At 40.1% G+C, this 25000-nt stretch overlaps 3 protein-coding genes and 1 pseudogene across 3 annotated transcripts; 3 read left to right on the forward strand and 1 right to left on the reverse strand.

Annotated features, from left to right (window-relative positions):
• Positions 1–12537, reverse strand: trim110 (tripartite motif containing 110; the record flags this gene model as incomplete). Its single annotated transcript, XM_055151952.1, has 8 exons — positions 11714–12537; positions 2311–2424; positions 1483–1984; positions 1236–1331; positions 924–1157; positions 606–628; positions 287–432; positions 1–206 (listed from the first exon to the last, which is right to left on the reverse strand). Coding segments are annotated over exons 3-8 (1173 nt in total), but the record flags the coding sequence as incomplete, so codon positions are not given.
• sall2 (spalt-like transcription factor 2) lies at positions 2973–10375 on the forward strand. Its single transcript, XM_055151579.1, has 4 exons — positions 2973–3568; positions 5001–5140; positions 5823–9346; positions 9427–10375. The coding sequence occupies exons 2-4, from the start codon at positions 5065–5067 to the stop codon at positions 9715–9717; spliced, it is 3891 nt and encodes a 1296-aa protein (XP_055007554.1). The 5' UTR covers positions 2973–3568; positions 5001–5064; the 3' UTR covers positions 9718–10375.
• mmp14b (matrix metallopeptidase 14b (membrane-inserted)) lies at positions 10941–19363 on the forward strand. Its single transcript, XM_020935990.2, has 10 exons — positions 10941–11514; positions 15373–15521; positions 15600–15722; positions 15804–16111; positions 16493–16660; positions 16747–16895; positions 17022–17160; positions 17261–17411; positions 17631–17746; positions 17819–19363. Exons 1-10 carry the CDS (start codon positions 11416–11418, stop codon positions 18265–18267), a joined length of 1851 nt encoding a protein of 616 aa, XP_020791649.2. The 5' UTR covers positions 10941–11415; the 3' UTR covers positions 18268–19363.
• A 5177-nt stretch (positions 19364–24540) lies between these two features.
• Positions 24541–24659, forward strand: LOC129408448 (5S ribosomal RNA; annotated as a pseudogene).
• The last annotated feature ends 341 nt before the right edge of the window (positions 24660–25000 follow it).

Below are 25000 nucleotides of genomic sequence, written 5' to 3' on the forward strand. Positions count from 1 at the left end.
GTCCCAGAAGCCTTCAGCCTCCAGTTCCCAGTAGTGTGTCCCAGAGGAGACAGACTGAACTGTGAGGATCTGGGGCCAGTGGTCAAAGCGTTCAGGATGAGTCGGATGGGACAGGTGCCTGTTAACTCGAGTGACAGAACGAAGGTCCTCTGCAACATTCAGAAGAGGATGAGCTGTGTTCAAGTCCAGGGTTAATGGGCTGGTCACTGGATGTAGAAAAATAGTTTAGTAATAATTTAGGTTTGTACTTTTTGTTCAAACATTTCATCAAAAGGAATGGACTTACATAGCTCCCTCTTGAGTTCACTGAGGCTGCGCAGAGTGGATGTGATGAACTCTCTGTACCTTCTCTCTATTTCCTCTAAGATGGGCTTCCTGTCCAAACTGATGGGGTCAGGATTGAATGGAGGGCTGTTCAAGCCAGATAAAAGTCTAAAATATACAGAAAAAGGCAAACAACTAGTTAAAAACTGCCCACTACTGCTTTGTTTTGGAATCTACTGTGTGACTTCTATGTATGTCTATGTGCCTTTTCTACCTACATTACATACAATCAAACAGTTGAAGACACAACATCTACAAGAACGATCAAAAGTAAGACTCACTTTGTGTCATCTGACTGAAAAGCCTAAGAGAATGCAAAAGAAATATGAAATCCTTTGTGAGTAAAAAACTGAGAATAGTAGGTTGTTTCAAAATTGTATTTGAAATACAAAAAATACATATATAAATACATAAAATAAAATTACTGGTAACTCAAATTCATACAGTATTATCTTTATATCTATAAATAGTACAGAAAAATTGGCAACACACAGTGAAGCTGCACAAAAGCAGTATGTGATCCATTTCTCAAACATACACCCCTTGTTGAGAAGATAAATTGGCTTACATAAGACTGTGTGATCAGCACTGAGTCTTACCCAAATGAGCAGGAAGGGGTCTGTTTCTGCCTGCAGCGCGGACAGGTACTCCTGGATACTCTGTGTCTGGCTCACATCCCGTCTCACTTTGGTGCAGTCTTCCTGGACGCGCTCAATGATCTGCTGCCTCTGTCTCTCGGTCAGCTCCCTTAGAGACATGACCAGGGTTTTCACTTGAGTTTCCAGGTCTGCGCCCATGCGCTCCACCTGGACCTCATCCTCCTTCAATGACTCCTATAGAAGAGAAAAAGATAGATCTTGCATGTGAACAGATCAACAAAACTAAATGATGTAAGGATTGTTATGACTTACAATTACAGTGCAATCACTATTTTCATGTTCTTTAAGAATTTTCTCCCCATTTTGTATCTTGTCTTCTGCCTTTTGAAGCAGTACATTGAGAATGGCCTGTAAAACATAAAAAACTACAACCTTTGTAGTGATTATTATACATTACCCAACAGTATGAAGAATGCAGTATGAATATGAATATGCTAATATTCTCATTTCATGTATTGAAAGTAGACAGAAACATCTGTAAAATTAGGATATTGATGACCTTCAGATCGTCTTCGACCTGCTTCAAGGCCTTAACTTGGTGTTGTGCATGACTCCCATCCAGCAGACAGTCCCCACACACATACACGCGCTCATCAGTGCAGTAATAGCGGTATATCTCTGAATGACTGGGACACCTTCGCAGGGAAAGGTCACTCAGTGGATCCACTAACAGGTGGCTACTAAACACTAGTCGCTCCAAATGAGGCTGTAAATGTTGGGCACATAGAGACACTTCACATCTCAAGCAGGTCTTCACAGCCAATGCCTTTGCTGCCTCAAGAGGGCAGCAGTCACATAGCACCTCACATGGCTTGTCCTGGCACTGTGGGCAGGCGAGACGTTTGCAGTCAATCCATGCCTCACGGATACATGACGAGCAAAAGCTGTGTCCACATGGCAAAGGCTGAGATTGGCTGAAGATGTCTCGGCAAACAGAACAAGAGAGGTCTTCCTCGACAGAGCCCATTGTGACTCAGCAGCTGAGATGCACCTATAAGAAACTACACAATATTAAAAGAAACATTACATGAAAATTATTTCTTTTGACTAAGATGATTTTGTATTTACTAATGAAACACATTTTTATGATCAGGCAACAGATCAACAGGTCAGTCCAACATAAAATTAAATTAATCTGAATTCTTATCATGGACGTTGCACCAGTATTATTAGCCAAGGGATCAGGAGATTATCCCAGACTGACTGCACACTGACCTCAGTTCACCCTTAGGATTTCTATGCTTTAGTACAACCCAAACTTGTATCAGCTCATCTCGGTCATATCATCTGATTGTTAAAAGTCAATGAAAAAATAAAAGCATATTACCTGCTCATGACCCAGCACTGTGACTCTTTGGCCATTGATAAGCGGCACTGGAGTGCTTAGGAAGTTAATCCTGTAGGAAGTCTTTACATCCTGGTGTTCACTTCTGTCAAGGCACTGGACACAAAAAGATCACATGATCATAGGATCTGCCTATTCCAAAGGAAAAAGTTGATCAGGTATCTATTATTGATGTATAATGGTTTTTCTTATTCACATTTTGCCTTCTGATTAATTATAGATAAATAAAACAAAAAACAAAAAACATAATCATCTGAATAATTAATTAGCCAAATAATAGTCTCAAGTAGCCCCACTCTAAAGCAAGCAATCCATTCTCTTTTCTTCACTGAGTTTAAATAAAATGAAAGACAAAAAAAACCCCTGCAGCCTATAAAATATCAACAAATGATACTCATTGTTCCTTTGATGATGTTGGCTCAAATCTGTAAAGCATACAGATGTTTCAAGAAAGACACCGCCCCCTATAGACTGGTGTGAAAAATAACGAACTCAGAAATGCAAACAGAATAGGCCTGTATAAAGTCGTGCTTATTGAAAATATAGGCTCATAGCTATCGCTGTTCAGTGCAATATTATGCCGCAAGGAAATTATTAAAACAACTAATTTCAAGCCCTTGAAACAGGGCTGTTAACGTTGGCAAGTTCAGTAAGTAAAAATGCACTGTTAAGAGAGACTTGAATGTAGGAGACGGCACAGGAACCCTGTGCTTAAACAGAGCAGCTCGTGCAGGAGAGGTCTTTCTTATGTTAGATGCACACAGAGCATCGTGGCCACCGTCTCCCACAGGACCGTCTGGCGGAGAGGGCCATTAATTATAACAGACAGACAGCTACCGACCGACAGACGGACAGACGGTACCGCAGAGGAAACAGACAGGCTGAACAGGAGCGGGCCCTCAAACACAAAAACGAGGAGTGGTGGAAAGAACCCCCCCTACGATTAGCTGCTGCTGGGTTAGCTTATAGCCTGATGTACAGTCTCGCTTTCATACAGGTGCACATAAGGTAAAACATCCAGACATACAAATCCTTTGTCCCCCGAGTGGTTTAAAACAGCTACTGGAGACGGAGATAAATAATTGAACCAGAAAATGCGGTTGTCCGACTGCGCATCCCAGGGAGTGAACAGGGAAATGCAGCGCCAGTGTCCCGGCTGAGAGACGGATCACACCACCTCGTCTGCTTTTTGACCCTTTGCCACGAATATTTTCTACCAAAGATCATCGTTTCCGACATGGTAAGTGTTATGATCTTATGTTTAAGGTGGTCAAATCGACGACGATGGTCTGGTGGGGAAAAGCACATCCGGGATTGCGTTTGCGAGGAGTCATAATTTTATGAATCATAACTTGTTATGATATGGGAGCGCGCCTTGCGCGCAACAGGTCGCAGACGCGGTACAGTATCTTGTTGGAGCGCGCCTACAGTGATCAAAACTAAGGTCAGGCGTCGAAGACATCTGAAGCCTACAGACAAAATGGCACGACAAAAATACGAAAACTAAGTCCTAAGATAAAAAGCTGTACAAAATCGACTGTATGATGGATTTTTGGGGGGGAACGTAAAGTGTAGACAACAGTTGCGCTCATTGCTCTAGGGCACATGATCATTTCATTTTAATTAATAATTAGGCCCACATGATTGATAATTAATTAACAAAAATAATTGAATGATTACTGGAAAAAGAACAAGAAACACCATTATTCTTAAAAACTGTACTCTAATATGAATCCATATTATATCTGCAAGTATTATTTTGTAAGCCACATGGGCCTATTATAGGACTATAAGCCTGTTACAGACAACATATGATCACATTTTACATACACAGTCATTTATGCCATCATTATTATTCAAAATTGTATTTCTATATAGACTTATTTTATTTAGAAATGAATAATGATTTCATAGAGATCAATAGGCAAAAATAGCAGAGGTATAGAGTCCTCCTTCCATGGTGTGGGCTTTTACAGCACGTGTTAAGCAATGAGATGTGGATAAAAAGAGGGCATTGTGTCCAGTCACTGGCCTTATGTGTTGGTGAGGCTCCAAGAGGGTGATGTGCACTCAGCTGTGGTGCCTCCTTTCCATTGTTGCAAATACCAAAATTCCACATAATTCAAGACATTTACACAGGCTAACCCTGATTGTCACAGAATTCCCCACAGCAATGATGACATGCATAACTATATTTTTATGTTAAGTTTGGACGATTTAAGTATCTTTAAACACAGTGAAGTGCACTTGTGTTGACCCTCCTATTAAAGCTACACATCCGCAAATTACTTGTGTGAGTCATGTTAAATCAGGAAAGGATTTTTAGGTGATGAAGTTCATTGCAATAGGCTTTCATTTAAAGGCAGGGGACACTTGGCTCAAAAGAAGGAGCATGCACTCGCCATTTGAATGTAAAGTAGTGGATGAACAAGTGAGCTGTGTGTAATGAAAGAGAGAAAGGGAAAGAGAGCCAATGGTGAAATTTGTGAAAAGGGAGACTTGTTGAGAGACACTGTCACACATGTCAACTGGCTCTTTCGCCTTCAATATGCTCAAAGTTTTATTTTCTTTTTTTTGTGACACAAATTTTTCAGAGCGGGATGTAGCATTTCATAGATATACTTATTTTTGTAAACTTTTATTAATTTAGTTGCCTACTTTTTGGTGTCCAGATAGATAAAATTAAGGTTGTTTGCTGGCCATTGGTCCCCTGCGTGGGTCCAGTCCTGCAGAGGCATGTCCCGTCGGAAACAGAAACAACCCCAGCAGCTTTTGTACCTGACCTCAGCTGCCAGTCGGATACCAGAGAATGGTGAGAAATAGACTACAGAAAATTCTCTTACTAAAGGCCAATGATGTATTTGTTTTAATAAGATTTAACAACATGTCTTTTACTTTCACACAAAGATGGCATTGACGATAACAATAAGTGGTTTTGATGTTACAGTTGCAAATCTATTGGTTAAAACACTAAAATAATATAAAATTGTTTATATAATATGATGAAAAATGGTCCTCAGTACTAATATAACTTGAAAGCCTTTGACCTGTTTATAATCTATAATCTTAGAGCTTTGTTGCCAGGCTCTGAAGCATGTTCAGACTCTAGTTACTTGATTTACTTGGTTTGTGCTCAGTTTATGTGTAGTGTCTGTAATCCCACTTCTATACTCTTTGGGTCCTAAATTCTCTATCTTTGGCCATGCTTCCTACAAATATTTCACACTGTTCTCAGTTAAGATGATGGATGTTGATTGATAAAATTTGATTGAGGTCCTATTGTCTTGGAAACAGTTTGCCTTTTCACTAAAAGCTTTTGAGTGCAAGTGTTTCTGTCTACACATGTGTGGTCTCAGGGCCAGGCAGACAAGATGGGAGGACAAAGGGGAAAGTCACAATGGGAACTAAAGTGGTTGTTATTAAAATTATATTGTAATTATTTGTTTTTGTATTTGTAATGGTTAATGTAACTTATTTGTTGTTGTTTTTTTTAGATACTCCATTGGCAGTGAAGTCACACGCTTCATTGTTTACCCCAGACTCTTCTTTGGGCTCATCCATCACGCTGCAAAGATCTCAGCTTTCCCGTAACTCCAGTCTATCTCAGAAAAGACCCTACAGTGTTTGCACAGAAACCACCAGAGAGACCTGCTGTAAAAGTCATCCTCTTGAAACACCGCCTTTTATTTCCACACCAGAGATTCTTAGGCCCTCCATCTCCTTCACATCTTCCCTAAAAGAAATCTTCTTTAATTCTCAAATGGCTTCTCCAAAGTTGGGGCTATCAGCTACCACAACCTCCTCTTCATCATCACCATGTGCCTCCTTATGTCCTCCATTGCATCCTGGAAGCCCAAGTCGCGTTCCTGAGGGACCGCCCAGTCCTGTTACCCCCGTCCCGAGCCCAGGAGTTACATCTGCAGCTGCTGCACCACCTCGAATGCAACTCAGCATTGCCCTAATTCTGGAAGAGCTGCGTGTGCTCCAGCAAAGGCAGATTCACCAGATGCAGATAACAGAGGAGATCTGTAGACAAGTGCTGCGGTTGGGTGGTGCATCTTACAATATAGAAACACCCTCACAACATTCTTTATCAACACTTCCTCAACTCTGTCTGGAAGGAGACAAGCGTGCACCAAGCCCTGCAGTTACATCATCTGGAACTCAACCAGCCACCTCTGTGGCTCCTCTGTTAGCATGCTTCTCCTCTCTTCTTCCCACGCAGGCAACCAACAAACCTCCGAAACAAAGCAGTTCCTTATCTCAAATCCTTCAGCCCCACAAACCTACAGTTGAAGGCTCCAGTGGGAGTGCTGGAGCTTATGTCTTTTCAAAAATTACTCCTCAATCAACCGCTCAGTCGCCTTCTCCCATGGCTTCCTCAACATTTCCACTGGCCCTCTCTTTAGCTATGCCCAGTCGTCATCTTCATGAGAAGTCCTCAAATACAACTCCATTAAGTGGGCACAGTAGTTTATCCTCACGAAACTCAATGCCTACATCAGTATCTAATAGTCAGCACACTCAGCAGTTAGCCTCTGAGGCAGACTCTGCCTCCACCTCTGGCCGCCTTCTGCATGTTTGTCGTTTTTGTGGCAAATCCTTCAGCAGTGACTCAGCCCTGCAGATACATCTGCGCTCACATACAGGTGAGCGTCCTTTCCAATGTCCAGTCTGCTTCAGTCGCTTCACCACAAGAGGAAACCTGAAGGTGCACTTCCTTCGCCATCGAGAACAGAACCCAGAACTTTCACTTTCACTGCTTCCTCCTTCTTTGTTTGGGATGGCATTAGGGAGTAGTGGAGGTTTGGACATTGGGCAGAGCTTGAATAGTGGGAACAGCCAGAAGATGAGAAAAAGATTTGAGGAAGGGCCAGAGGCCAGTGGTTCAAGTACTGCTTTATCAGGAGGGGGAACGGAAAAATCTACTCCTTCATCCTTACCTCTCCCTCCTACTGTGGACCTGGCTTTATTATCACAATCTTTGTTACAGCTTAACAGAGCAGCAGCTGCTGTAGCCTCAATAACAGCTAGCTCAACAACTGCCTCCTCTTCGACCTCCTCTGCTCTATCTTCCTCCCTCTTCTCCAGCCCTCCACTGGTTTCACCCTCTACACTCACGGGAGCATTCAAAAATTCAAAGCATTTTGATGAAAATACCCCTCCCCATGTCCCTATTCTTTCTCCTGGTCCTTACTCCCAACTAGCCCAACATTCCAAGCTTCTTTTTCCATCTGTATCCTCTTCACCTGCTGCCTCCATCTTCAGTCATCCTGCTTTGGGGTTTCTGCGCTCTCCAGTTCCTACAAATCCAAACCTGCACCACCTCACCTCAACTAGTCATTCTCCAATGGCATTTACATCTTCGTCTTTAGAGAGACCCTCATGTCCATCTACCACTACCCAATGCTCTCTGTCTTCATCAGTGGCCACTTCAATACCTACATCTGAAACATCCAAATTGCAAAGATTGGTGGAGAAACTAGAAAAAGTGTCTTCTCAAACCTCATCTTTATGGGTGCCATCGAGCAGTACAGTTACTTCATCGGGTCTACCTAGCTGTTGTTTCACAAATGCCAGCACCTCAACAACTTATGTAATGGCATCCCCAACATCCTCAGCACTGGTTGATACTTCGGTTTCAAACTTAGCACATAATGTAGTTGCAGCTCTTGGATTGAGTGCAAATGGATCAAGCAATCTGGCAGGAAGCCAGCTCTCAGCATACAATATGATAGGGCTGACTAGCAATTTAGTGGCCAATCAGTGTAGCGTTTGTTTAAGAGTTATGAGTTGTCCACGTGCACTGCGCTTACACCAGGCTACACACCTTGGTGAGCGGCCATTTCCTTGTAAGTTATGTGGCCGATCCTTCTCTACCAAAGGCAGTTTGAGATCTCATTTGGCAACACACCACGCTCGACCAGCCAATGCCCGTGTCCAGAACTCCTGTCCATTATGCCAACGCAAGTTCACCAATGCTCTTGTGCTTCAGCACCACATACGCATGCATCTTGGTGGGCAGCTGCCCCCAGGTAGTTCAGATGATCCCACAGCTCAAACTTCAGAGGAGTGTAATGAGAAAGCATTGCCACAAAGTCAGGGTCAGTCCACTGAACCAGGCACAAGCAAAGCACCTTTTTTTGAGACAGACCTGCCAAAGGGCCCAGCTTTAAATTCACAAAATCAAACCTCTGCAACTCTCTCTGTGAATGTTACTCATGATGCAAAATCAAAAGATGAATGCAATTCTCCATCTGCAAGTCCTTGCCTCACCACACAGCCTATTTCTGACTCCCCTTCAGATCCCTGTACAGAACCCACTCCTCCAAGAAGTGTGGATCAAATCAGTAGCATGCTCCCATCAGATGACCAGCAAGTAGAACAAGACACAGGAGTTAGTGATCAGCAGACAGCAGAGTCTCAGGGGTCTCTCTCGAATGCATTACCAGAACCTTGCGTGACAAAAAGCACCATGTCTACAACAGCAGAGACTGTAGAGTCCCTCATGGATTTGGAAGAAGCTGAGGCATCCACTTCCTCTGATATCTTCCCATGTTCTGGATCATCCATTGAAAACATCTGTGAGACCTTGGTATGCTTAACACCTGAACCAACTCATAATCAAGAAACCTCTCTTGTAAATACACAACAAATTCTGTCAGAATCCAAATCACCAGAACCTGCAAAAGCTGAGAAAGACAATCTTTCCAAATCTGGAACACCAAAGCAGGACCACGTGTCTGATAAAGACCCAAAAACACCATCCGCTTTGGAGACAATAGATCCAATTGCTGGTGAAGTAAACAGTCCATCATCTTCTGCTTTTGTTAAAGAAACACAAAAGCATTTTAATTATGGATCTTATGAAAAGGAAGACACTGCAGAGTTTAGTGAAGCAGTGGATGTGCCCATAAGCCTAACTCCAACACTCCCCTCACCTATGTCTCGTCCAGAGAAGAAGACGTACTGCTGTGCAGAATGCGGGAAAGAATACGCCAGCCGCAGTGGCCTGAAGGTAAAAAATTTATATATTTTGTACTACTTTGCTACTTGTATTGTGAGTAAATATAAACTACTCAAACCTCTTTTTTCAAGGGTCACATGAAACATCATGGAGTGTATTCAAAAACTCGGCCATCAGCACGCAGCAGCCGCTCTAGCTCTGATACAGTCAAAACTCCAGTGAGCTCCTTGAATGTTCCTGCCACAAGGAGCTCTGCTAGTTTTTGGAACCAGTACAAAACCCTCCTCAACACCGGTGCTGAGACTCATGATGCCCCCTCAGGCAGCCAGGGGGAGACTGAGCCTGCCCGGTCTGTGCGCTCTGCTCGATCCAGGATGGAGTCAAGAGCTGCTGTTGAGGCTCATAAAGGGGATGAAACATAGGCTTTCCGTCATAGCACAGTAGGCAATGGCTTACTGTATGGTGAAAATGTTTTTGTGTAGTGTTGTTTTTTAAATCATGAATCAAGCCGTCAGATTGATAGTTATTGTAATTTAATGTGTGTCCTATTGTGCTTAATAAAGACAAGACTAGTGCTCAAATCTTAAAGGGAGAGTAAAACTGATGAAAGTAGTTTAAGTTTTAAAACATGTTTATGGTGTCCATAGTAGTTTGGAGAGACTATTTCATAACATGTCAGATCTCCCTCTTTTTGCATTTATTTTAATTTTTATTCATTATGACTATTGCTAATGATTGCTGTAGGTATAGTTTTAATGTTTCTTTGATCCAGGAGCTGAGAAATAATCTAATCAAAAAAACCAACCTGTAAAATATAGCCTACTTTGCGCCAACAATAAAACTAGACAGTGTCTGTGCAGAATCTCGTCATCCATGTGTAGATCAGATAAACTAATGTTTCATTGTGTTTTTTATTAGTCTTGTTGTCAAGCCAGAAGCACAGTCCTATAGCTTGTTATCAGTGAGCATAAGGTGTTCAATGTAACTCTTGACCTTAATATCTGTAACTGCCTTTTTGTGATATTACTAAACCATGAATTGAGGATAAACATCTGATGCCTGTCTTAAATGTATGTCACAGTTTCCCAGTATTAAAACAAAACGTTGATTTGCATCAAATTATTATTTACACACATGAGGAGATATAGCATATTTGTTTCTTAGATTTTAAATATGGACATATCAGAACTGTACAGTACCACACCACTGGTTACTGAAAATGCACTGCTGTTATGAAATAGTACAATAGAGGGCGCCACGTAATTACACATTTCTGTTTATACTATAGTCGAGAGACATTAGATTTATTTACAAGGTATTTTGTACAGTATATATGCATAGATAGTGCAAGTCATAATTTATTTTCAACTATAAGTGTAAATGCTTAAAACTAGAGCAGCTAGATATATAGGTATATATATATATATATATATATATATATATAAGCCTAGTGGTAATTTGTGGTGGTAAAATATTTAGCTAGGTCCGAAATCTGAATAAAACTACACAGAACGTGAAATAATTTTACTTTAGTTGAGTTTACTTTACTTTACGATGGCGGCAAATTAATTTTCTGCATTAAAGTTCCTTAACTGTCACCTGACAGTGGGTTATGTTGAAGAGGCGGGCACACTGGAGTGGGACGATTTCAAGCCTCTAGTTTCATGCAAGCGTCTCCCGGGAGTATCTACTACCACGTCTGCAGCACTCACTGGAAAAGAGAAGAAACCGAAGAGTATGGGTCGATCATAATAAGTCGGTGAAGATAGGAGAGACTGAGCGAGCAACAAAGAGTTACGCCTCTTTCATGAAAACAAACTTAGCTGGCACAACTGGAACAAAGTGCTTGGTTCTTTTTAGAGAGATTTCACGCGCTACAGAACTTCCTGCTCAGTTTCAGAAATCCGATGAGACTGTGGATATAATGCACAAACTGATTTTGGCTGATTGTTACTCTTGAAGATACATAGGTTGACTTTTTTGCGTACTTTAAGTCCTGCGCCTCACTGCTCTCGCTCCTCAAAGCGCTCTGGCACACCTTTACAAATGTTATGACAAACATTTAATCGAAGATAACAGTCTGAGTAGTTCGCTTTGTGTTGTTTTGGGGAGAGAAAAAGATGAACCCGCGGCTTAAGTGTCTAGCTCGACTGCTTTTGCTGGCCCTGTCTTGGGAATTCAGCGCACAAGGAGCCACAGATCGACAGATAAACCCGGAGGTAAGTAGGCTGAATGATTAGAATGTGAATATAAGTATAAGTAAAAGTATCAGTGTGAGTAAAATTCATAAACATTAACACTGAAATGCATTCCAAATTTGAAGAGCCATAGCTAAACACAAATTCCAAAATAATCCCAATCAGGAGTTAAATAGGCCTATTAGCTCTGCAGCCTAAATCAGATTTAAGTTTCACCTACAATCTAGTTTTCTTGCAAAGGATGATTGGAGGATTACACGAATAAACCGTATGATATAACAATCTGTGATTTATAAACATCGCTTATCTCAAAGTGAATTATACTATAAATGCGACATCTGTTGACTCCTAAAATGTTTGTGTTCTGCTCCGGGATGATGTCAGCTGGTCTTCTTGCTTGGGTAGGGCTGTGACCCAGGGTTAGAGGAAACAGCGAATCATGATGATTGTGCTCATAAAGTACTGAAAAATCGCTGAAATGGCAAAACAAAAGAAATCGGAGAGGAGGCAAATGAGAAAGAAATGCATGAGCTTGTATTGTGGTTAGGGGCAGAGACAGGGGCGAAATTTGTGGGAAGGGTAAAAGGGAGAGGAGAAGTACAGAGGAACCATCATCTGTATATTATTCAGAGGGATGGGCAAATGTAATAGTTGACATCTGTCCTAAATTATGACCTGGCCAATGGGTGAGGTGGGTTTAGAAGTATAAACGTTTTAAATAAACACATGGCAGAGTTTGTTGTGGTTTTATTATACCATATCATGAAGATTTTAATTTAGTGCCTAGAATGACCATTATCAAGTGTATGCTACATTTGCCCCATTACGTCAGTGTATTTCAAAACCCCTACACATGTGGTCTTCTTCAGTCTTCAAATCCAGGAGCAGTAACATTTCATATCAGTGCTGTGTTAAAGAAGTCAAATGCATTTTTTCCTTTGTGGTAGTGAAATACGATTCACTGACCTACTAAAGCTACATGAAGTGATGAAGGCATTTATCATGGTGCCAAGATTTGGGTAAAGTTCACAAAAGCCATTTATGGTACAGTTATACAATATTGAGCATTTATATTAGATATAACACATGCGCAGGTATCTGAATAGGGAAGAAAATTTGGTAAAGCTACAGAAGTGAATTACTTTCATCTGTACTATTATTTTGGTGTGGTATTCGTCTACATTCTATAAGACGGCCATAAAAGCACATATTTGGAACCATCAGAAAGCAATGACCACATAGCCAGACAGATGGTCATGAAAGAAGTACAAAGCAGCAAATACAATGAGGACACTGTTGATGACTAAAAGGCAGGCATTGTGGCAAAGAATGATGTAATTTAGGAAGTAAAGTGAACAAAATCTAATGGGGATGAATGACATGATGGGGATGAATGATAGGATGAATGAACAGAGATGTGTTAGTAGAGATTTAAGCTCTATCCTGAGGATGTGACAAAGGAAGGAAGAGTGTGCATTACTTCTGAGTCAACACCAAAGGGTGGTCTGGCCAATTTCCTGAACAAAGATATAAGGTGTTAAAGGAAATAGCATAATGAGTAAAATCATTACTTAATTTCCCATTCATAGGAGTACAGAGCTAAGAGCCAAATGTAAGGTTTGTAGTGTATTTTTAAGACTCACAGAAATGCATTATTATGGGGAAGTTAAAAGAGCTGGTATGATTATATACTCGCATATGGAGGAGGTGATGTATCGTTCAGACAGTAAAAGCCCCAAAGACAGTAAGTAGGTTTGATTTATGACATTTTTTTGTTTTAGTAGTTAAGTTCTGCACTCATGGGTATACAGGCAAAGGGCTTATGTGGGGTAGTAGGTTTTTATACATGGTATAAGCTTGGCCTCATCATCATTGGGTTTTTTACCCTTGGCTTTCAGTAAATGGAACAACTGACTTCTTTCTTTGCTGAAATGTGATCCCTGTCACTTTTTCTTGTCCTTTGCATGGCTCTGACATGCATAGCAACCGTTGCTTTATGCTTGTAGATATTCCACTAAACAATAAAGTCACCGCACACGAACTCAGCAACTTATAGCTCAAACTGAAAAGGTTTGGCCCTTCAGATCACAAGTAAGGGCACCATCTTTCACAGTGAAACAATTTTGACAATTTTACTTCAAAGACTAGCCTTTGCATATGCTGTTAGCTCGTATAACACTGTAAAGAGAGACCGTTTCCCCTTACTCAGGTAATTTCTGTAGTCAGAAATAGCTTGCTGTAGTGGTGAATAAGACGTGCCACCTATGGGATCTATCCAAGAAGTGTGGGAGTCATGAAGTTAAAACAATATAAAGTGTCAATGGGCCCCTTTTGCCTGAGTTCAAGAAGAAAGGAAAAGCTCTATATTTTTTCAGTGATGCCAGTGTGACTATACAAAAATCACTGCTTAAATCAACAATCATTAAAAGGAGATCACAGAAGTTGGGCAGGTACTTGTTCTGACTAACCTATGCCTTTCCTCCTTCTACTCCTCTCTCTGGCACTGGTGCAGATGTGTTCTAACACTGCGTCTTTATGTGTCCACCGGAGCTCCACGGGTGAGTCACGACCAGAAAAGCGTCATTCAAAGACTAACCACGCAGACCTCCATGCTTCCCTAAAACAGACCAAGTGCCAGAGACTATTTAGAAGATAATAAGGTCTCCCAGCATGCTCATTTAGTAAAGAAATAAAAAAAAAAAAAAGTCTACACACAGCTACAAAATTCGTAATTCTGGAGTTCAAATTTTGTTCAAACAAATATGTGCAAAGAATATAGTTCATCAAGAAAGGTTACCCATTATTGGTGTATGATATAATCACTACCCTCTTGTCTCATGTTTTTGTGCAAACTCAAAGGAGTGGGTCAGTTGTTTATTCAGTCACTATATTTGCTTGTGCATGATGAAACCTTAACATTATACTTTTTCATCACTATAAACAACAGGTAAGATTTAGATCAATTATCTCATGGGTGTGGTGTTAAATTGGTCTTAACACATGATTTGTCCTTAAGAGTGAGGGAGACAGAATGGGGAGTAGCAAAGGAGTGGAGTGACAGAGACATGGATATAGAGTTTGAGGTTTGGATGAGATGAGGAAGAAAATTCCCAGAAAAAAAAAATTGTCTGACGCTGCAAAAGGGCTGGAGTGGAGACACTAGCTGAGGTTGCCCAAGGCCTTAGGCTCGCTCACCCTTGGACACTCCCATGATCCTATGCGCTGTTTGCTGAATTCAAATTACTACTCTCGTTTTTGCTTTTTGCCTGCAATCCAAAGACATTTGATTATTAGAAATAAGATAAAGCATTTTGAAATCACAACTGAAAAAAAAGAAGTGGGGTGTAGTAAGTTGTCTATTTTATATTCATCCTGATCATCAAGCTCTTAGTGTGTTGGCAGTTGTTGAGTTGTCAAACCAGAACTGGATGGAAACTCAAAGATTTTAGAGGCAAAGCAAGGTCAAGTTTTAAGACTGAAAATACAACTTGAAGCAAATGGTGTATGTTTTTTTTTTCAACTCAATTTGGTGTTGGTAAAAATGAAACAAGATTTTTTGTTTGTTTGACACAGTTTAAACATTAAGGCTTGTTTTTTAAGATGGTAGAGCTGAGTATCAGTTCACTACCATTAGTTATTTTGCAAAGGTCTGCCAACATTTTGTTGCTCCAACTTGCGTAATTTTTAAAACTGTGTACTATTTTAGTGGGTTTTTTTGCTGTCAGTGTGGAATGTGTTTTTATCGCAGACACATAAAAAAGACCACTAGATGATATATGTAGGTGTTTTGTCAAATCTAAAACTGCATACCATTTCTTAATTTTATGTTTATCAGTGTTTATATTTATTAGTCACTGTTTCATCTTCCTTGTCCAACAGTCATGGCTGCAGCAGTATGGGTATCTGCCCCCAGGAGATTTACGGACCCACTCTCTTCGTTCTCCAAACTCTGTCACTTCAGCAATTGCCAGTATGCAGAGATTCTATGGCCTCACTGTCACTGGCACCTTTGATACAAATACTATTGAGTAAGTCGTTTTTGAAATACTTTTTGCACACGTAGACATGTACCTCTTACTGGGTTGACATTGTTTAATACCATTAAGGGCAATGAAGCGGCCGCGTTGTGGCGTTCCTGATAAATTTGGTGCTGAGCTCAAAAGTAACCTCAGAAGGAAGAGATATGCTGTCCAGGGCTTGAAATGGAACAAAAATGACATCACTTTTTCGTGAGTAAACAATAAAATTACCCAATCTGCCATATGCCCAAAATAACCTAAACCTAAATCTTTACTTCTCCTTTTGTGCAGTATCCAAAACTACACTCCGAAGGTGGGTGAGCATGACACCCATGAAGCAATCAGGAAGGCTTTCAAGGTCTGGGAGAGTGTGACCCCTCTCCGGTTCAGGGAAATCCCCTACAGCTACATTCGGGACAAAGTGGAGGATTTTGCCGACATTATGATCTTCTTTGCTGAAGGATTTCATGGTGACAGCAGTCCATTTGATGGAGAAGGGGGTTTCCTGGCTCATGCCTATTTCCCTGGTAATGGCATCGGTGGAGACACTCACTTTGATGCAGCTGAGCCATGGACTATTGGAAACCGAGACCTACTGGGTAAGACTGTGTTGAAATGCAATGGCATTTAAGGGCTTTTCCTCAATTGCCTGCTTTTATTTAAACTAGTGACTCATAGTGTACATAGATGCTGGGAGTTTCTTTAGGAGTCCTAAGCCTTTTGTCTTCATGGGTTTCAAATTTAAACTGCTGTGTCCAGTCCTCCCTAGTTATTACCACATTAATGCAGAAGTGTTTATTCCTGGGGTAAAGCTGAAGATGAAATGGTGACTCTTGAGCACTTTTTAGATGTGTGAATCACATATCACAGTGATTAAATATATGTTTATTTTATGAAACTTCCTTTTCTATAAGCATCTCATGGCCAAGGAGATTAAACAAATGAACATTTTAATTCAAAGTAAATAATTGTTTGTCTAGGTAATGACATATTCCTGGTTGCTGTGCATGAACTGGGCCATGCCCTGGGGTTGGAGCACTCCAATGACCCCTCTGCCATTATGGCACCGTTTTATCAGTGGATGGACACTGAGAACTTCCAACTTCCAGATGATGACCGCAGAGGAATCCAACAACTTTATGGTGCAGGTATTCACATGTCATAAAATGTTGATATTATTGACAAAAAAAATCATAGTATCTTAAATTGAACTGAACATCTGCTTTGTTTGTAGGCTCTAATGTTCCTCGTGTTACACCTCATACACCATATGATCCAACACAACCTCCTTATTCTCCTGGCAAACCTCGCTTTGGCCCAAACATCTGTGAGGGACATTTTGACACAATTGCCATTTTGAGAGGAGAAATGTTTGTATTCAAGGTACTTGAATATGAAAATCATTACAACACAGATGAGTGAAGTGTTTTTCCAAGCCAAAATACTTTTGGTTCAGACTAGTGGTCTGCTAAGTGGTGAGTTGCTATAATGTAATTTTTATCTCTTCAGGATAAATGGTTCTGGCGAGTACGAAACAACCATGTCATGGATGGATACCCTATGCCCATTGGACATTTCTGGAGAGGATTGCCCACTCACATCAATTCTGCCTTTGAAAGGGAAGATGGAAAATTTGCTTTCTTTAAAGGTACTCAGATTCCAATTATAGTAAAGATATTTTGAGACATATTATATTTTGTGTCTATGTTTCCAGTGTATTTCTTACTAATGTTTTACGGTTTCTGCAGGTGATCGATACTGGGTATTCAGTGAGTCTGTTTTAGACTCAGGGTTCCCAAAAACACTAACTGAAATGGGCTCTGGACTTCCTAGAGATCGAATAGATGCAGCACTCTTTTACACACCAACAGGACAAACATTCTACTTCAGGGGAAACAAGTTAGTCACTTTCTTTTTCACTATGCATCATATGACAATTTAAGAAACTGGTCTGCAAGGCAAAATACTTCCATTAGCCACCAAACAATTACTATGAAAGTGGTGTGATTTCAAAATGTTTTAAAACCAAAAATAAAAGTATGGCTCACATTTAGTGTAACTAGTTAATCGCTTAGTTGATCGATGCAATACATAACAAAACTCCTTATTCCTGTTAAGGTATTACCGCTTTAATGAGCAGTCACGGTCTGTTGACGATGGCTATCCAAAAGCTGTAAGTGTGTGGCAGGGGGTTCCTGATAACATTAAATCTGCTTTCATGAGCAAAGACCAAGGTAAGGATCTCCAAATCTGAGTTGTAACACTTTTTGAGCTAGACTGCTTATTGGTATTTTCCCTACTTTTAGCATACACCTACTTCTACAAAGCCAACAAATACTGGAAGTTCAACAACCAGATGATGCGCGTGGAACCAGGATATCCCAAATCTGCCCTGCGTGACTGGATGGGCTGTCCCAACGAAGACCCTAAGACAGACGGTGGAAGAGGTGGAGATGGACACGACAAAGACAAAGAACGTGAGAAAGAAAAGGAGCGAGAGGACAAAGACAGAAACCGAGACAGAGAGCGCGAGAGAGAGAGAGAAAGGGAGACGGAGGACGAGACAGAGGTAATCATTATAGAGGTGGATGAGGATGGAGGGGCAGGTAGCGGGGGCGGAGCTGCAGCTGTGGTGGTGCCTCTGTTCCTCCTAGTTTGTGTGATTGCGACACTGGCAGCGCTGGTCTTTTTCCGACGTTATGGTACACCACGCCGACTCCTTTACTGCCAACGATCTTTACTGGACAAGGTGTAAACAAAGGGAGCAAGTAAAGAAGCAGGAGACAAAAGGATAACATTGAAAAGAGAGGTGGTTTCAGCACAGATAAGAGAGACCAAACAAGAGACAGAGCAGTGAGTTGTGCTAGACGGGCAAATTCAAATATCCTTTACCACTGCAAAATTCTTTCTGCTCTATCACTTGTTTTCCCTCCTTTTTTTCTCTGCTTCTTTCCCTGTGGTTACTGACGACAGCTCTTTGCTGTTTATCCTAGCTTTTTCTCAAAGATTTACACATAGTTTTTTGAGTGGTCAGTGTTTGTTTCAGTGTGAATGTCTGCTTCAGTTTGCATTGTCATGACCCCATTCTAGCATGTTGTTGCTTTGTTTTTGTGTGAAAACTCTGGTGAACACAATCTGCACTTGTACACACTTGATCCAAAAAGTCACACACATTTCCAAACAACAGCCACATAGTCCCTTTGTTGTCTTATCCAGTCCGCAATGCAACCGAGCCAGTTAACTCTTACTTAACTTAAAAGGGAAAAGGATAAGCAACATCTTAATGAAGCATGAGATACACTCATCTGGAGTTAAGCCACTGTACTGACCACCAGTCTGTGACCCTCCGCTTCAAATAAGGATCACTGTGCGGCCCTCGGTGAAAAATGTTTGGACAGCCTTGAGTTAAGCAATAAGCACAGCTGTGTTTTATTTTCGTGTCTTTAGTGATTCTTTTTGTGATTTGTGGTTGACATTATTATAACTGTTACTATTATTATTATTGTCCTCTTTGTAAAGAATGTTTTTTGTACATTGTCATTAAAAAGTCCTGCTGGACAGTGACATACAGTTTTGAAAGTGGCCTTAATTTTATATGTGGGGACCATGGGGAAAAGGGTATTATGTTCCTGAAACTTGACTGTTTTTTAATTATATGGAGAAAAGACAATAAAAGAAGAAAACCACAAAATGGCTCACTCTTGTTCTTATAATTATGGTGCTAAAATGGCATTCAGGGATTAGTAATAAAACAATGGTAATATTAGTAATGATATTAATAATGATCATTTTGTACATTGTAACTGGTTTTCAGTTATATTTTATTGAAAATAAAGACAATGCAAACCTTACTCTGTCCTTTTATTTGCAAGTTTGTTTGTTTTTTTTCAGCTAAACTGGACTATATTTGACAAACTGAACGAACTGCTATATATTTCTTGCCATATCACTTATCACAATGATTCTTCAAGTCTTTCTGGACCTCTAGGTTTCTTGCTCCCAAATGGTCCGTTGAGAGTTAGTGGGGCTCGGAAACTGGCAGACTATAAAACTGGGTCGGAAAACTCAGACTGGATCCAAAGCTTAAGTAGGAACAGAGATGAGGAGGATAGTCAAGCAATTTCTGCGCATCAGGAAAATGCATCAAAGCTACAGCACAGTACAAGAGGGTGAATACTATCTCCTAATAGTGCTGTTTTTAGTATTTAGTAGTATATTGGAAGGCAATCGGTTTGTGGTTTCCATCTACTGTGTTAATAAAAAAGGTGAAACCACGCTTTGGAATGTACACTTTATACTTGAGTATTTTAAATGACTGTCAGTCTTTTAGTTTTAGTTTAGCCACATTCAGTGATGATTTTAAGTGTACTTAATTCTAAAAGTACTGCACAGATTTATTATACTATACTTTGTCAATGCATGTACTTTGATAAACTCCAAGGCCAGTTAAGCTAAAAATGAACAAAAAAAAACTATAATTTGTATACTAAAGAAAAACTTAAAACCTGTAAAGTTGACTGACAGTAAAAATGGGTGGAGGTCCTTGACTATGACATGTTATGATTACTAGAGCAGGGCTTTATATGGTAATTATAATAATGACGCATTTCCACATTGTGCCAAGAAGATTTACAGCAACCATTTGTTTCTAGTTCAGCTGCAGTGTTTTGTTGGAATTGGGGGTGCAGAGAAGTCACGAGGCATTTCTCATATAGGGGAGGGCAGAGGGAGGAGGGGTAACGAAGAGCCAGAGTCACATTTGGAGGCCAGAGATGGAACAGAATTCCATGAACAACATCTGGAATTCCAACTGCATCTTATGGCCGGCAGCACAGCAGGACCCAACAGTGAAAATGTGGGGGATGGGTGCAAGTTCAAAGTGAGAGAACCTAGTGTCCAAGCTTTCAAACTAGTACTTTTACAAATAATACAAATGTCTCAAATGTCTTTTTTTTTTTTTTTTAATGTGTGAGCAAAATACAGTAATCCCGAGTGTTTATTTTCTGATTCTTTTCATACAAGTCAGTTGTCTTTCCCAGCTGATTCTATAGCCTAGAGAAAAGAAATGTAGCATCATCAGCACAATTTCTCTCACATACTTCACAACTGCAAAGAGAGAGATTAGTCCTCTCCATGTAAAATGACTGTTGTTAAACAAAACTAACTCAAGATACTAAAATTTGTACTTAAACTAGATGTTCATTTGAAAGTATGGATTAGCTTTTCGTATAGTGACAATAGTACACACCAATGACAGTGCAGATGCCTGACATTTCACACATACACCTTTGCTGCAATGGGCCCTGAGTAAACAAGTACACATTATCCCCAGTCTGACAAACCTGCAAACAATACCCTGGTTCCTTTTTAGCTTCTTAAAATCCTAATATAGCAGACATACAACCTACAATGCAATGCATATCAGTCAGTTTACGTACTTACAAACTTAAGCAAACCATGCTACCAGTAACCAGACGAGTAACAGCATCATGTCAAACAGAACAGGCCCACAGTCTTGCTGGACATTTCCTTTGCCACTTAACATACAAACATCCTCTCAGGGGAAGTCCTGTTCATTTCTATTGTGCTCTTAATAGCAAAAAGGCTTTAATTCATCACGTCAAGTAAACTAACCCGAGCATGAATCAGAAGAGGGACGTTTCTCTGATATTAAGAATGTGGGATGAAGAAGCTCAGCATTTGTGTGGAAACTATAGTGGTTATATAGGTTACACATGGTTTTCATCAGTTAAGGCTCTACCCTAGCCCTAGTACAAATGCAAAAACGAGAACAAAATGAAAGACTACAGAATACAAGCCCACAGGTTTAAGCTCTGCAGGTGGTCAGCTTTTGTTTATTCCAACAGTTCCATGATTAAAGACTACAACGACACGGGAAATATACAAAACCTGTGTGAGGTAGTAACACAGACTATTTTTAACAAGAAGGTGAGGGTTCACGCCAAAGAACTACTTTAGTTTTTCTGATCAGATCATCAACACATTGTTTTTTATCACTTGACATGCCTACTTTATTAAAAAAAGCTGGGTTGCTACTATAGTGACTTGCATAACCTTAACCTATCTTAACCCATTAGCTAACTTTAAATCATTGTAATGATTCCAGAATTGAGCGTGTATTCAGATCCCTACCCATGCCTACAAAGGGTTATTTGTATTTTTTTGTGTGCCAGCTTTGGAGATGGGTCAATATCTAATACTTTTTCCATTGTATGGGTCACATTGCCAGTTTTGGCATTGAAGATAAAAATACAGGTGCAAAAAAGGTGGACAATCCATAATCTAACCTCTCCCAAAAAAACCTGATGCAGCATGGTTTCAAAAACCTCACAGGAAAACCCCATCCTGCTGATTCAGACTGGACAGCCCAAAGCTTCAGCAAGTTCACATCTCAAGAATCCTACAGTCAAAAGAATTCCTGTACTTTCTTAGTTTCACTGTAGCTTGATCACTACAACAAAACAAAAACTAGGATTTATTTGTGATGTAGAGAAGTCTAAAAACATTTCTCATGTTTGTATTTTACAATGAAGTAACCACCTAGTTGTTCCTCCGCTACCTTCCCATCTGGTTTTCATGAGTAGATAACATGTGATCATGCAGCAAAGGGGGAAGGGAGCATACATAAGTGACAGTGGTCTCAACTTTGTGGTTGAAAAGAAATGTAACAACAAATAGTAATACATTTGAAAAACAAATTATGCCTCTATTGTATCACAAGGTAAAATACCAGAATTTGGCCTTCACATTCTAAGTAGGCAAAGTACACTACTGAAGTAGTACTAACATTAGGTTCATATCACTGACTTCCGTTCTGTACAACAACACAACATTCTCTGGTTAGAATTAAAAGAAGTCAAGAGAAAAATGTACTTGCAAAGCAATATTGCAAGCATGAGGCAAGTGGCCCTACTCAGCTAAGCAACATTTGACCCAAACCATTCACTGTGGTTCCATAAAAGCCCCATAGCTGTAAAAACAAGATTTTGAATCCTCTAGACAACATGAAATCCCAGTCTATTTCACACCTACAAACACTTTAAGATAGAAACTGGTCCACCCAAAGAACGAAACACTGAGCCACAAACAAAGCAATGATGTCTACTCCATTCAGTGTAGTGAAGACTGCAGCAAGCACTACACTGGCGAAACAAAACAGCTACTTCACAAGAGGATGTACCATGAGAGAGCCATAGTGAACCTCAGTCTGCTGTAAATCTCCACCTAAAAGCCATGGGGCACTCCTTTGAGGATAATGAGGTGTAGATCTTAGCCAGAGAAAAGAATTGGTTTGAGAGGGGAGTTAAAGAGGCTATTTTTTGTTAAGAAAGAGAATCCTTCCTTGAACAGAAATGGAGGCCTCAAACACTCATTATGGTCCTGTCTGATTATGTTAATATGTCCCCTTACTTCAATACAGATGAACAGGCCTAGCTAACCAACAGAAACTGTAAACAAGTAGGGTGTTAGTTCTAGAGTAGTTTCAGTGTAGCAGGCAGATATAAGGAAGTGTCCATCAGTGTCTGACCAGAACTGAAGAAGCAGCTTGGATGAGCTGCGAAACGTCTTCAAAGTAAATAAACATTTGTCCATCTGACAAATTGAATTTCTCCTTTGCCATGGATTCTACCTGGACAACTGGGGGTTTTTACACACACTGACATTATGGGTACATTATGGGTTTGAGGGTGTAACACCTTTTTTCATGTGATTTTGTAGCAAAATCCAAAAAATCAGTTCTATAACAACTGTCTTTTTCACAAACGTATCACATAATGTTTTGTGTAATTCTTTTAATTTTCGACATTTTAACATGCCCTGCAGTGTGATTCTTGTTACTCCATTGGACATACACTACAAATTTGCCATACCAATTACCTCTTGAATTATTAAAAAACATTTTAATTTGTCAACATGTTTGTAGTGTTAGTTTAATAATTATGTAACTGTCCCATCTTAAAGAATATATTTTCAACAATTAGAGTTGTAATGTTCTAAGGAAATACAGCTGTCACACTCCAGGACATCAAACAGGCGCATGTTCAAAGTTTTCCAGAAATGTTGGATTTGACAAAAATAAAAAAATTATAATTATCAAATTTGTTAAAAACCCTTAAAGGTTCATTGTGTAACTTCTGGTGTAGGGCTAGTCAGATGCTTTTCTCCACGGAGATGTTATTGCTTCGTCTGTAATGTTTTACAGTATAGTATTAAACCTTTCTATTTTCATGGAGATCAGAACAAGTTACAGGTCCGAGCTGTGGAGAGGCGACCTTCCTCACAATCAGAATTCTTGTTTTTAGCATAAAAAAAACAAACAAAAAACACCTGTAATTGAATAAATGTAAAGTAGAGCTATTTACAGTAATATCATACTGGGGAACATTCCAGGCAGGGCAATAACATATCCATAGAAACAAGCATGTGATGCACCTTTAACTCAAGAACTATTGGTGCATAAATGAGCTCAATCTACTTTTTTAAATATGTGATTTTTCATGTCACACTGCATGACTTTAAATTACAACATTAAACTGTTTGCATATTTTTTTATTTTAAAGTGACAATAAAGGTGTAAGATTATCAAATAATGTTTACATGCTTATCTCTGTGTCAGCACCTTTATTGAACGTCCCTGACACAAAAGACTCTAAATTTTATTTAAGAAAAGTGCTAGTCACACCACAGGACATTTTAGTGTTAAGTGTTAAAATACTAAGAAATTAAACATGAAACAATGAAACATTCTAATACTATATGTGATTTATGGAATACATACAAGTACCTTTATACATCCGACTTAAGCATTTCAAGTCGAGTTCAAGGGAGCCTACACTGCCTGTAAGTGCCAGATGTGTAGAGGGAAAAAACAACAACTAATAACTATAATAACTATACTGGTACCTACTGGTACCAAGGTTATCTTGGCTAAATTACAAGCCAAAAGAATATTTTTGGTTGAAAGATTGTCCCCAAGTGTAGGGGGGTAAAATCATATGTTCCATACCGGCGTGGTCATATCGGCTTGTAAAAGCCTGATCCCATCAGATCTCAGAAGCTAAAGCAAGGCCGGGCCTGGTTAGTACTTGGATGGGAGACCACTAGGAATATCAGGAGCCACAGTGGGTTGCCAGTGGGAATAACTGTTGTTGTGTCCTTAAATGGTAAATGGTCACATTTTTCTATAGCACTTTTCCACCTTCAAGGCACTAAAAGTGCTTTACAACAAGGAACCACTCACCCATTCACACACCAGTGTATGCAGACACTGTGGGCAAGGTGGGTTAAGTGTCTTGCCCAAGGACACAATGACAGCATTCATCTGTGGGAGCTGGAATGACACCAGCCAACCTGTGGGTCAGTGGATCTGACCGCTCAACCTGTGATGTTTATGGATTTGAACCATCAACCTTCAGATCAGTGGGCGAATGCTCTACCAACTGAGCTACTGCCACCCATGTCTTGCC

Source organism: Boleophthalmus pectinirostris, unplaced genomic scaffold, assembly GCF_026225935.1.
Source record: "Boleophthalmus pectinirostris isolate CB_2022bp ecotype Guang Dong unplaced genomic scaffold, ASM2622593v1 HiC_scaffold_16, whole genome shotgun sequence".
NCBI classification, from domain to species: Eukaryota; Metazoa; Chordata; class Actinopteri; order Gobiiformes; family Gobiidae; genus Boleophthalmus; species Boleophthalmus pectinirostris.

Coding starts and splice junctions, on each gene's coding strand:
- sall2 (XM_055151579.1), top strand. CDS start 5,065: ATGTCCCGTCGGAAACAGAAACAACCCCAGCAGCTTTTGTACCTGACC. Junction 5,141..5,822: donor CAGTCGGATACCAGAGAATG/GTGAGAAATAGA, acceptor TGTTTTTTTTAG/ATACTCCATTGGCAGTGAAG. Junction 9,347..9,426: donor CCAGCCGCAGTGGCCTGAAG/GTAAAAAATTTA, acceptor TCTTTTTTCAAG/GGTCACATGAAACATCATGG.
- mmp14b (XM_020935990.2), top strand. CDS start 11,416: ATGAACCCGCGGCTTAAGTGTCTAGCTCGACTGCTTTTGCTGGCCCTG. Junction 15,723..15,803: donor AAAAATGACATCACTTTTTC/GTGAGTAAACAA, acceptor CCTTTTGTGCAG/TATCCAAAACTACACTCCGA. Junction 17,161..17,260: donor AAAATTTGCTTTCTTTAAAG/GTACTCAGATTC, acceptor CGGTTTCTGCAG/GTGATCGATACTGGGTATTC.